Here is an 11,338-nt window from a genome sequence, read left to right on the forward strand (position 1 = left end):
GTTCGTACCGTCCACGCTAGATGGATTTCTCGACAAGCTTGGGCGTTTTAGCACCAGGGGGCCTGACGTTCTTAAGGGGCGCCATCTAGCGTTGAAAATAACAAACAATTTCACGACAAACTTGGGCGTTTTAGCACCAGGGGGCCTGAGGTTCTTAAGGGGCGCCATCTAGCGTTGAAAATAACAAACAATTTCACGACAAACTTGGGCGTTTTAACACCAGGGGGCTTGAGGTCGGAAATAAGCGCCATCTATCGTTGAAATAGCGAACTATTCCGCGACAAACTTGGGCGTTTTGCCGTAGATGGCGGTGCAAATCGTGTACCACCGGTGGGTCACGTCTTCTTCAACTTGTACATACAGGGAGCTTCACGGACAAACTAAACGGACATTTAAGTGGGCTAGAATGCAGGCACTTGTCATCTTATAACTAAGGGCATGATTTGGAGAGGAAAGGAATGGTAAAAATGATGAGAACACAGTATTCTTTGAAATTGTATCATTTATTGCCATAGATTTACACTATACAAAGCTTTAATACATACACGTCATGTCAGAAGTTGTCATCAAACGTCAGTAGTGGTCAACAGGGGCCAGGAGAGGCCAGGAGAGACCAGGAGAGACCAGGAGAGACCAGCAGAGGGATGCAGAGACCAGCAGGAGCAAGCAGTAACAAGCAGTAATTGTTACATGTTGTTAGAAGCATCAGGGGTGGTCAGCAGAGGACAGCAGAGGCCAGCAGAGGCAGGCAGAACTCAGTAGTAATCGTTATATGTTTGCAGAAATATAAGAGGCGGTCAACAGATGCCAACAGAAGCCAGCAGAGCTAATTAATCTTAAAGAATCTTGATTCTGAAAAATCGTATTAATAATATACGCATGACAGCGAGACAACGACTCATGAAACGAGTGATTGTATTTTTACGTTGTTTATGAATTATATTTTTATTTGTCGCGGATCTCTCTTAAAAATATCCTTAGTTTTGGATCCACATCAAAGGACTGAAGTCTCCGTTCCAACGCCTCGAAATCCACTCTTTCCAACCACGATGGAGGATCGATTTCTTTTTGGGGAAGAGGACACAGTAATCGCTCCACGGTGGCGCACAGACCGCACCAACTTCTGAAGTTCAATGGTTCCTTCGTTTCCCCAATTATAGATTTAAAATATGCCTCCTGTTCTTCCGTCATGGGTTTCCCAATAATTTCCTGCAGAGCTGTGTGGATGTCATTTGGAAGGATATACCTGGAACATCCCAAAGACTCCTCTTGAAATTTGTTGAACACTCTGCCAAAAATTAATTTCCTTCCTGAAGAAATGAAAACGTGTTTACCGATGTACTCTGACACCGTCAACCCTGAAAGAAATTTTATGGGATTATACTGATTTGTTTAGGATGATACAATTTAAGGATATTTTACAGATAATGCACGTACCGCGTAAACTTTCACTGTCCAGAATTTCGAAACGAGCCGCTTGGCGAGAAAATACTCTCGTTGTCCCTGTTACTGTAAGATTCGCGAATGTTTGGGACCCTCTAAAATGCGAATAACTTTCGCCTTTCGCCCGGAGAGCTTCCTCGAATACGATTCTTCTCTGATATCACATAAAAAATTAATTTAATCTTAGATTACATTGGAGATGTTTACGAAGCAAGTTTCAAAAATATACAAATCATCATTAGAAATTTATTGACCAATGTGATCAGAGACTATTCTGATTTTAACATTTTACCTTGTACGAGAACTCTGCGTCCACCTTATCTCGATCCAATTCTCTGCACAAATGTTTCAAAATGTCCGGCTCGATGAAACTGGGAGGCATCGCGGATGAAACTGTAGTCAACGCAGAGGCTTTCTTGGGAGACGATGGATTCTCTGCGTCGCCGTTGGACGTGTGAATTCTAAACAACGGACCAGAGAAAAGAAATGAAACAGATCCATCGATCCTCGTGCAAAGAAAATGAAATAATTTAATAAGACAAAATACGATTCAAGGATAATTAAAAGGCAACTAAGTTTTACTAACGAAGTCCTTCTAGAACCGTCTCCTATGTGCGATACTTGAGTCTCGGTTGGTTCCAATAAATCGTGGACTTCCGCTTGCTGTCTATAAGCTGATCCTCTTCTGCACTTCCCTTTTCGCAATCGTTTTCCTCTCCTACGAATAATTACGTGTTCCTTACTCGTGGTTCCCGATTCATCTTCCTCTTTGCGATTGCTGGAACTCTTGTAAAGTACAATAAATATTTGTAATATAAGTAACATACGGATTCAATGATACAACAGAAACTTGTAAAATAAATAGTTAAAATTTTAAAACCTTTGATAGAAATAATGTTAATTGACTGTTTTGAATACCGGTTCGTTGGTGTTTACGCTTGGGCAAGAAGGTGGAGCATTGGTCGTTGGGTTTGGCGAACACGATTGACGTCAAGGAGTCGATTTGGTTACGAAAATCTTGGCTTTTCGAGGAGTTGGCGGCAGTTCTAAAGTCAAGGCGTGCCAGGTGAAAGTTTCATTTTCCTGAAACGAAAGAGAACAAAGTCAGATTATAAATATTTGGCGGTCCTGTGGATCAGTTTGTAAGAGAAGGATAAGGAGAGCGCGTTTCATCCCGGGTCTGCTCAACGGACTCGCCAATAAGATGTCCTAGCAGTAATACTTTTTAGGCTTTCGCGGCCATAGTGATTAATACTAGAATTGGCTTCCGGGTTGGAGCCGCGTTCAGAAGACGAGAGAGTCCGACGTTTCGCCAGCATTGCAGCTAGCTTCATCAGGGAATCAAATAATCTCTGATACTGAAGAAAGTATCAGAGGGGACCCTAACTTATACCCGTGTCCATCGTTCGCCAGCTGCCCAATTAAAAACTATTGGATAGTGCACTGATCCGCAACGATGGACACGGGTATAAGTTAGGGTCCCCTCTGATACTTTCTTCAGTATCAGAGATTATTTGATTCCCTGATGAAGCTAGCTGCAATGCTGGCGAAACGTCGGACTCTCTCGTCTTCTGAACGCGGCTCCAACCCGGAAGCCAATTCTAGTATTAATGTCCTAGCAGACCTTGCTTTAGACGCTGGGAATCCCAGCCAGTTGGGTTAGATCTGAGTTAGTGTAACCTAGCCCAGCCTGGGATGTTGGGACTCCCAACTTGAGGGGGTCAGTCGAGGATCGTGTAACAGTCCCTCTGGCGGCGAGTACAGTAAGCGACGAGATCCATAAATATTTAGCATCAACGAACCATCTGGTTCTTAGAGTTAGCTCTGAGGTCCAAGACCAGCATGGTACGTTCTTGCGGGTTGCTGGTTATCGCCAATTCTTCTTGATTCGGTCTGTTTGTCAAGACAGGTCCACTGGCAAGCGTGGGTGCGGGAGTCAACGGTCTAGAGTCCGTCTCGGTGTATTTACGAAACAATTCCTCGGGAACTGCGTCGAAATTGTGCATTTCCGCATTCGCAGCGGAAGCATTGACACTCGCATCGATCGCACCCGTTGCAGCCGCCAAACTTGCCCTGATCATGTCCATTTCTTCCGGCAACAATACCGCTTTCCCTTCAGTTGCCTGAGGAAAACACAAAAGGATGAATTTTAAACAATTTAATAACACATTTACCCAACACACTGATTGACAAGTGATTTCTTAAGCACATTATGTTAAATATACTCGTGAACAATAATAATATATCAAATATTATTTTGTACCCATGAATCTTTCGCTCGCCTGAGAATCTCTTTCGCCTCGTAATCTGCTGGATGATTACACAGCACTGAGCAGCCATAAGGATATGGATTGAAGAGGCTAGAAAAGGGTCGAAGAATAAAAGGAGCTGGTTTGGCCGATCCAGACAGTTCCACGCGCTGTAACACAAGAAGCATCGATGTTTCATTTCCTATTTTCTTTTTTTAACACTAGATTTACGGGTATTGATCGCATGTATATTTATTGATACGTTTCATGTTGACGATTACCTTAAAATACGATTTTTCTTTTAATTAAAATATGTATTCATGCCATTGCATCAATCAAATTGTTAAAAAATAATATTTACGCGTTCTGCAATTTTAAATTTGAAATCTGACATCCGTCAAATTGACGGCTTCCGTAAATCTAGTGTTTAATATCTTTTTCAGTAATTTGCTGGTCCTGTGGAAGAAATGGTAAAGATAAGAATAAGGATAAGGAAGAGGACCCCTGCTTTAGACGCCAGGATATTGGGAGTCGGTCGAGCGCTTGTAGTCCCTCTGGCGGCGAGTACGGGAAGCGATGGATCCCACAGTACCATTTGTAAGGTCGAAATGCCAACTATTTTAAACGGAACGTTCGTGTGCTCCCAATCTAAATCGTTGAAAATTTCCTTCAAGCGATACCTTTGTTTTCGGACGACAAACAGGTCGAATTTGTGCTCCCATAAGGCCCGTTGCAGTCATAATTCCTGACATTCTGTCAACAAAACTGCTACTACTCTGCAGTAGATCTCGCGAATCTTTAACAGAAGCAAAACAATCGCTGGTTGCCATGGGGGCTACGTTGCTACGCAAGTTCGATGGATCGATCGATACTGTCGCAGACTCGCAGTGCCACACAGTCTCCCGCCTGGGAGAAATGAAGAAGAATCTGTGTGTCAACTGGATCCTTTTCCTGTAGAATCAACGAGCAATTTACGGTAATAAAAGCTAAATATTCAAACTATCTCTGTCATTAGAATTTAGAACCTTTCTCCTTCCACTAATTATGTTATGAAATTCGCGAAATTAGTGCCTTCTGTGCTACCATGTTTTCCTGATAAAGTCCCGCCGGAATCCTGAAAAATTAATTGGTTGAATTTCTTGGAAACGACTTCACAATTCCAAGCATCCGCAACACTTTATAAAGACAAAAAGAAGAAGATAATAACTGGTAAACGAGCAAGTTTAATTTTCCTTAACTTTTATTTTATCAAAAGATATCTTAAATACATAAACGTGATCATTAAAATGCAAATATACCGTGTACTATAGTTCCTGTTAATGTTAGATGCTTTTAGGAATGTACGTGATTGTTTAAACAAGAGAATAGTGCTAATAACTTTAATAGTAATAATGATAGTAGTGATTCCAGTAGAAGTATAGCAATAGTATTGCGGTATTATAACTGTAAATGTTGGAATTGCAGTTACAGTGGTACATTAATTTCAACTGTATAATAAGAATGAAAAAATACATATGTATATAGAGCTGGTGTTTTGTTTAAATAGCACCACAACTTACAACACAAGTGTGTAACTTTAATATACAATAGTTTGATATAATAATATTTAAAACTATTATATGCACAGGTTTCAAGCAGCTAGAGCTACGAAATTAGGAACTAACGGATGCAAACTCATTTATACAATAATGAAAGGTTAATGCTTAGAAAAACGTATAATCGAAATTCTGGTTTAAAAATACAAATATTAATAATGATGAACTCGTATGACAACAATATGTATCCTAGTAAATTATTTGTACAAATTATTATTTATCCGGCTTTCGGTAATTTTTAATCAGAAAAATAGCACCAAATTTTTGAGGTTCCACCGATTTAACATATTAAGCGCCAAATTGATTATGCTTCACTTTTCACTTGGCGTGTTTTAACGCTGTTTGTACCAAAAGGTATAAAAAAACACATCTTGGTCGAAATAAGTATGCATAAAACCGTGGTAAAAATAGCATTGAACAAAAGACTTGGTAAAATCCATTAAAAAAGTGTAAAGTACGTTAGTATTATATTTAGAATCGTAAAATATTATTCCATGGTACCTCGATTAAGTCACAACTCTGATAGTTCATTAATTGTATCGTTGTCATCTCGTTTCAACGATACTTGAAATTTGAATCGTATCATACCACGATAAATATCCACAATAGCATCATAAAAATCAACGACAACACGCATTAACCCTTTACACTGCATACGTAATATGCAACGCAACTCAGTTTAAGTTTCCATTTATGTTAACGCAAACCGAAACTCGTTATGTTGATACTTACATTGAAATGCAGTTTTCCTTTTAATTAGCATTACGTATTCGTGTTGTTACATTAATCAAATTCGACATAAACTGCTGACAAATAACATTTACGAGTTCCGTAACTTCCAATGTTCGGAATGCAAAGGGTTAACAACTGTTTCACGCTTCGATGCAATGCTTAAAAATCGACACACGTTAATGTTAATAAGCGTGTCGTTGGATTGGCCTGGTCACAGTGTTTTAAATAAGGAAAGGATAATTAGACATTATGCTTACCGAAACCAGAATGCGGTTGATTCGAAACCGATTACATCATAAATCCAGTAAATCGTACGTAACCTTCGATCGCTTGTTATCTAATCCGTTGCATAACCGTCTTTCGACATCGTTCCATGGGAATCTTTCGCTTCGACTCGTATTTGTTCGCGCAAAAATGTCCTCGACGATTCCACGGTTCTTTGTATTCCGAGTTTCGCGCAACAAATTTGTTCAATCAAACGTTCAAAAGACTTCTCAAATGTACGTTGTTAAAAAAAATGCCACGGCTGTCAGAACGAACATAACTTCGTAACTTTTGGCGGAACCGGAATTTTTGGACACTGTCGAAGAGATGAACTTCCGTATCGATGGATCGCGCGGCATATCCGTGGTCGAAACTAAACTTTCCATAGAACAGACGGTGCCGTTTATTGCATCACGAGTGGAACCAGTCAGAACTCGAAAGTTATAATCGTCGAGGTTCAGTTGAGAGTACATAAACGTCGGCAGACGGTCCGAGAGCACCCATATTTGGCCATTTTGATCGATCTGAAACGAAAACGAATAACAAAATCTTTTCCAAATTGAACCGTTTTACCAGTAAATTAATCGAAAGCGATTACTTTTAAATCGTTGGGGAAGATCATCGTAACGTTATCCGTGTAAATTAAATCCTGCTGCTGAGTCGTAAACATATCTTGAGGTTTCCAACAAGCAATAGCGTTCATGTTGGTCAATGCGTAAAAGAGAACACCTGTGTTTTGATCTAGAAAGCTGACGCTACTCTGACCATTGCGTCCCCGTGATCCGAGAGCATGGAAACCATGGGAATTTTCTAAAACGTAAAATATATAATACAAACTAACATAAATAAAGTAATTAGAAGATGGGAATAATTAAGTGAGAATTGGTATATTAATACAGAAGCATCGTGCACGCTTTTACAGTAAAATAAATTACAATAACTAATTCGATATTTCTTGGGTACGCTATTTTCAAATGATATGAATTATATTTCGATTTAACTTTTGCTTGGTCGTATTAGGTACCTTCACCTCAATTGCACCTCCAACTCTGATTATAATTAATTACTTCGTTATTTTGGTCGCCTCACCTGGAGCACTGACACTGTCAGGATCTCTGAGTAACTTCGTGCTGACAGAAAATTCCATGTTGCTGGACAGCGCGTGAAAGTACATGGTGCTGTACCCATCGCCTATGGGGGCCAAACCCATACCGAATAAACCGTCGCTCCATTGGAACGATATTCCCGACACATTAAACTCTTCAGCCTTGACAAAGTTAGAACAGTACACGTTAGATGCATATATGTTTCTTGTAGATTTAAACTGTGCTAAAGGTTATCGTACTGCAAGGAGTTTCTATGTTTTTAAACATGGAAAACACGCGTTAACGTTTGACAGAGATATCAACCTGAGGATCCGGATTGAAGAAGTGGTGTTTCACGAGCCACGACGTGTTCGTGTTCCACGAATAAACAACAAGTCCCGGGCCCCCCAAGTCTGCCAAGTAAGCGTAAGAATCGTCGCAGGAATAATCTTCGACGGCGATATTCGCGAAAAGCGAATCGGCTGTCCTCTGATCTTCGGGAATAACGTATTTTCGTATCATTTGGTTGGTCGTTAAATCGTAGACTATCAGTGCTGGCGGTGCTTGCTGTTCCGGGCTATCCAAAATGTCGGTGAATCCTGTGTCGAGGACCCACAGCCTCTCGCATTTATCCGCGCGAATTCGAAACGTTGAGATGATCTCTGGAACGTTCCCGGCCTTGTACTCGTGCGTCTCCCAGGACGGATATGGAATCAAGGCGGGCGATTCGCTTGTGTCTGAAACCATAACGTTAAACGATAATTATATGCTCCATTGTTCTTATAAAATTTACTAAATTAGTTCACTTTAATGTGTCGCTATCAAGGTTGAACCTTCTGCTCTAGAAAATGAGTGAGAAAGCTAGGGTGATTTTACTTTTAAAGAATGTTAAAAATTTGTTTATTTTATCATTTTTTTTATTTTTTGACAAATTTTACGGTAAATACCGAGGACTGTTAACGATAAAATCTATAGAACAGTGTACATTGGCGGGCTCACCGTTGACATAAAAGTAATTCAAACTGGCCGCAACGCCGCGTCTCCATCTTGGTACCGTGATGAAAACTCTGTCGTCTGTGACTTCGAGGCCAAGAGGGAGATTGTCTTCCTGCTTGTACCATGGAAAATGCTCCTTGGTGTCGTTACTCGGCCACTCGTAATCCAGTTGTTTCCATTGGTAAACCACTCGAAGGCTCTCGGTCGCAGTAACGGTCTTCCAAAGGTAACACCGAAGCAAAACCTTCAGGAAAATAAAGATCCAGCTGGTCTGCATTCTCGTGATCCGTTTCTGTCGCGTGTCGACACTACAAATTAATGTTTTCACCTGATGTATTTCCTCATTATCCACATGCTACGTCTGTACTACGTTTATACAAGGTGTTCGGTCACACCTGGGTATTCTAGAGGCCAAAATACGACGAAAATCAAGAATATCAATTTGTTGATCGAAGCCTCGTTAAAAAGTTATTAAAAACTTAAATTAAAAAATTTCAAATTGTTCTGAAAAAATTATATTTAGTTACAGGGGTCGATTACAAGCATTTTTAGTGAATAAACATACCCTCGAAATCCTGCTCACTTTCGAAAAAAAAATTCGAGAAGATGTGAAATTTTTCGACAAAATTAAAAAATTTCAAATCTTACTAGAAAAATTATATTTAGTTAAAAGGGTCAATTACAAGCATTTTTGGTGAATAGACCTACCCCCGAATTCCTACCCACTTTCGAGAAAAAAATTCGAGTACGGGCGGAACTTAAAACGTTAATAACAATTAGTATTCTTGAACTATAACAAATTAAGTATTCTTGATTTTTGTATTATTTTGGCCTCTATTATTACTATTTAAGCTTCTGCGTTCATATTCATTTATAGATGTATCAAATTAATAGAAACCCAATTAATAAATAATTGATTTTATATTTATTAATATAAAAAAGTAATGTTTATTTCATCAATTTAGTAGATATTAAGTCTATCTAAGATATCGTTAAGTCGACAAGAATTCCATGTAAATTTCTAACAGAGAATATTTTTATAAAAGTATTGTAATGTCGAGTTACGTAAATCTGTTGTTAAACGGTCACGGGTCAGATTATACGGTTCTTTCGACCACCCCCTAGGATGCTTCCGGGTTGGACACACTAACCTTTCACCTTATTAATTTGTCGACTACTATCGTTTCGAATAATCGCTAGAGATTCGAGCGCGATGTTGACACGACGGCGGCACGCTTGAAACTGAAAACTCGTCGACAGAAACGAAGGACGTTCTCCTGCGATACCGTTCAAGGCTTTGCAGTTAGGGTAAATGCACCTATTACCGCGGGTGTACCAATTATCCGGTACTAGACAACCAAAATTAACAATTACCCTAAAGAATCTCGATCGACAAAATTGTTACACGAGTCGAAGTTAATAATCGCGAGATCTGAAGCAAAATTTTTCAGGAACCAAAATTGTACAACTTTTGAAAAGTTCTTGTTGGAAAGAAGAAATTTTAATCCTCAAATCCATGATAATTTCAATCGCGTGTACAATTTTTTGAACTTTTATTAATTTTTTTAATTCTTAGCTTCTTGTTCCACTTTTAATATGGCGTATGCAGATGTAGCCGATTATCTCGAATCTTTATTGATTATTTTTAATAGTATATTAATTCCATCCACTGTATTTACAAACGTGTAACAATGACAACCGTGTATCGATCAAATATTTAATGCATAATAATTTATTGAATCTAATAAAAAATTTAATTGCAGTTATAAACGATGATAAAGATCAATGGTTCTAGAATGCAATATCTTTTTACCATAAGGTATGATAGGTCTCTTGCATTTTTGTACGCATAGTTATAGCTTTCACCTTTTACTACAAGTGACATATAGATTTCTAATCTATATTTAGTGGAAAATTAATACGATTCCGCTCGAATATGCTTTTACAATAAAAGTATCAACCATTTTTCATTTCAACTCGTAAATATTATTTGTTAGCAATTTCTGCTGAATTCGGTCGATTCAACGATATCGAATATCCATTCTGACTAAAAGAAAAAAAAATATTTAAAGTCTAGATCGTCGAAGTAAATTCGTACGAAGATATTTCAGACAAACGAAATTGATCAAAGAATTAAAAGAGATTATTTCTCGGTTCGCGGCGGGAAACTATTGCGAAATGGAATTGGAAAACGCGGCAGAGCATTTCTCACGAGTTAACGAAGAGAATAAAGTAATAAGAAATAAAATGCCAAGCGTGAAAGAAACCTTAATTGTAAACTGATTTATCGTCACGTTAGTTCACTTCCCTTTGACGTAAAATTCAGGTGAAAGTTCTTATTGTTAGAACGACTGTACCCTGCTCACATTGTATGCAAAATGTCTTCGCAGGCAATTGTTCCTCTCCATGAGACTTCTCCGTGACTTTTGTCGAGGCATCGATTCGCATTTGTAACGTCCATCAGACTACCAAAAGCCACCAAAGGCTTGCTTCTTTCGACTCGCTATCTTTACCAATTTTCTTCATTGGACGACTAAACGGAACAAGTTCGAAATTTAAAAACAACAATATTGGAAATAAATTGTACTTAAATCACATTACGATTCGATTACATAATTCAGAGTTTCCAGACAATTCGATTGCCGATTATTCTAACGATTAAATGCGATTGAGATACAGAGTGACTAAACAGATGTAACTCGATCATTTTGTAATTATAATTCACGGAATTATTCAATCTAAAACGATGTTTCGTTCGTTGAAAAGTTCATCGCGTGCACCAGCGTGGTCGCGTCTAGTCGGGACTCCTGCAACGTGCATTTTTATAGCCTTTTCTATCACGTAATCGCTATCTTGTCCCCTTCTCTATTCCGCTCGGTAAGTTTGTCTTTAGCCATCGCATCGAGCGAGCTATTGCACGATTTCGAGGTCGATTAGACAGTCCACATTATGCTGGTTGCTTTCACTTTCGTCG

At 38.9% G+C, this 11,338-nt stretch overlaps 2 protein-coding genes across 4 annotated transcripts; both read right to left on the reverse strand.

Annotated features, from left to right (window-relative positions):
* Positions 1 to 700: 700 nt before the first annotated feature.
* LOC122396330 lies at positions 701 to 4,457 on the reverse strand. Its single transcript, XM_043394628.1, is given in 8 exon segments — positions 701 to 1,358; positions 1,438 to 1,597; positions 1,736 to 1,904; positions 2,030 to 2,229; positions 2,362 to 2,526; positions 3,246 to 3,566; positions 3,707 to 3,862; positions 4,373 to 4,457. Coding segments are annotated over 8 exon segments (1,656 nt in total). The 5' UTR covers positions 4,445 to 4,457; the 3' UTR covers positions 701 to 945.
* A 438-nt stretch (positions 4,458 to 4,895) lies between these two features.
* On the reverse strand, positions 4,896 to 11,014 carry LOC122396493 (protein yellow). Of its 3 annotated transcripts, XM_043394970.1 has the most exons (7): positions 10,977 to 11,014; positions 10,731 to 10,897; positions 8,368 to 8,672; positions 7,693 to 8,105; positions 7,373 to 7,550; positions 6,882 to 7,093; positions 4,896 to 6,807 (listed from the first exon to the last, which is right to left on the reverse strand). In XM_043394970.1, exons 2-7 carry the CDS (start codon positions 10,823 to 10,825, stop codon positions 6,514 to 6,516), a joined length of 1,497 nt encoding a protein of 498 aa, XP_043250905.1. In that variant the 5' UTR covers positions 10,826 to 10,897; positions 10,977 to 11,014; the 3' UTR covers positions 4,896 to 6,513. The 3 variants fall into 3 exon arrangements, with proteins under 3 accessions (XP_043250905.1, XP_043250906.1, XP_043250907.1); XM_043394971.1 differs by lacking the exons at positions 10,731 to 10,897; positions 10,977 to 11,014 and adding an exon at positions 9,516 to 9,596 and having other exon boundaries at positions 4,897 to 6,807; XM_043394972.1 differs by lacking the exons at positions 10,731 to 10,897; positions 10,977 to 11,014 and adding an exon at positions 9,430 to 9,521 and having other exon boundaries at positions 4,897 to 6,807.
* Between the last annotated feature and the right edge of the window lie 324 nt (positions 11,015 to 11,338).

This window comes from Colletes gigas, unplaced genomic scaffold (assembly GCF_013123115.1).
Source record: "Colletes gigas isolate AHSC1104 unplaced genomic scaffold, ASM1312311v1 Colletes_gigas_Sc00007, whole genome shotgun sequence".
NCBI lineage: Eukaryota > Metazoa > Arthropoda > Insecta > Hymenoptera > Colletidae > Colletes > Colletes gigas.

Excerpts from the sequence above, each read along its gene's own strand:
- LOC122396493 (XM_043394970.1), bottom strand. The coding sequence starts at position 10,825 with ATGGACGTTACAAATGCGAATCGATGCCTCGACAAAAGTCACGGAGAA. Across the intron at positions 8,673-10,730 it reads GAAGACATTTTGCATACAAT|TGTCGACACGCGACAGAAAC; the intron begins GTGAGCAGGGTA and ends ATTAATTTGTAG. Across the intron at positions 6,808-6,881 it reads TCTTCCCCAACGATTTAAAA|ATCGATCAAAATGGCCAAAT; the intron begins GTAATCGCTTTC and ends TTTTCGTTTCAG.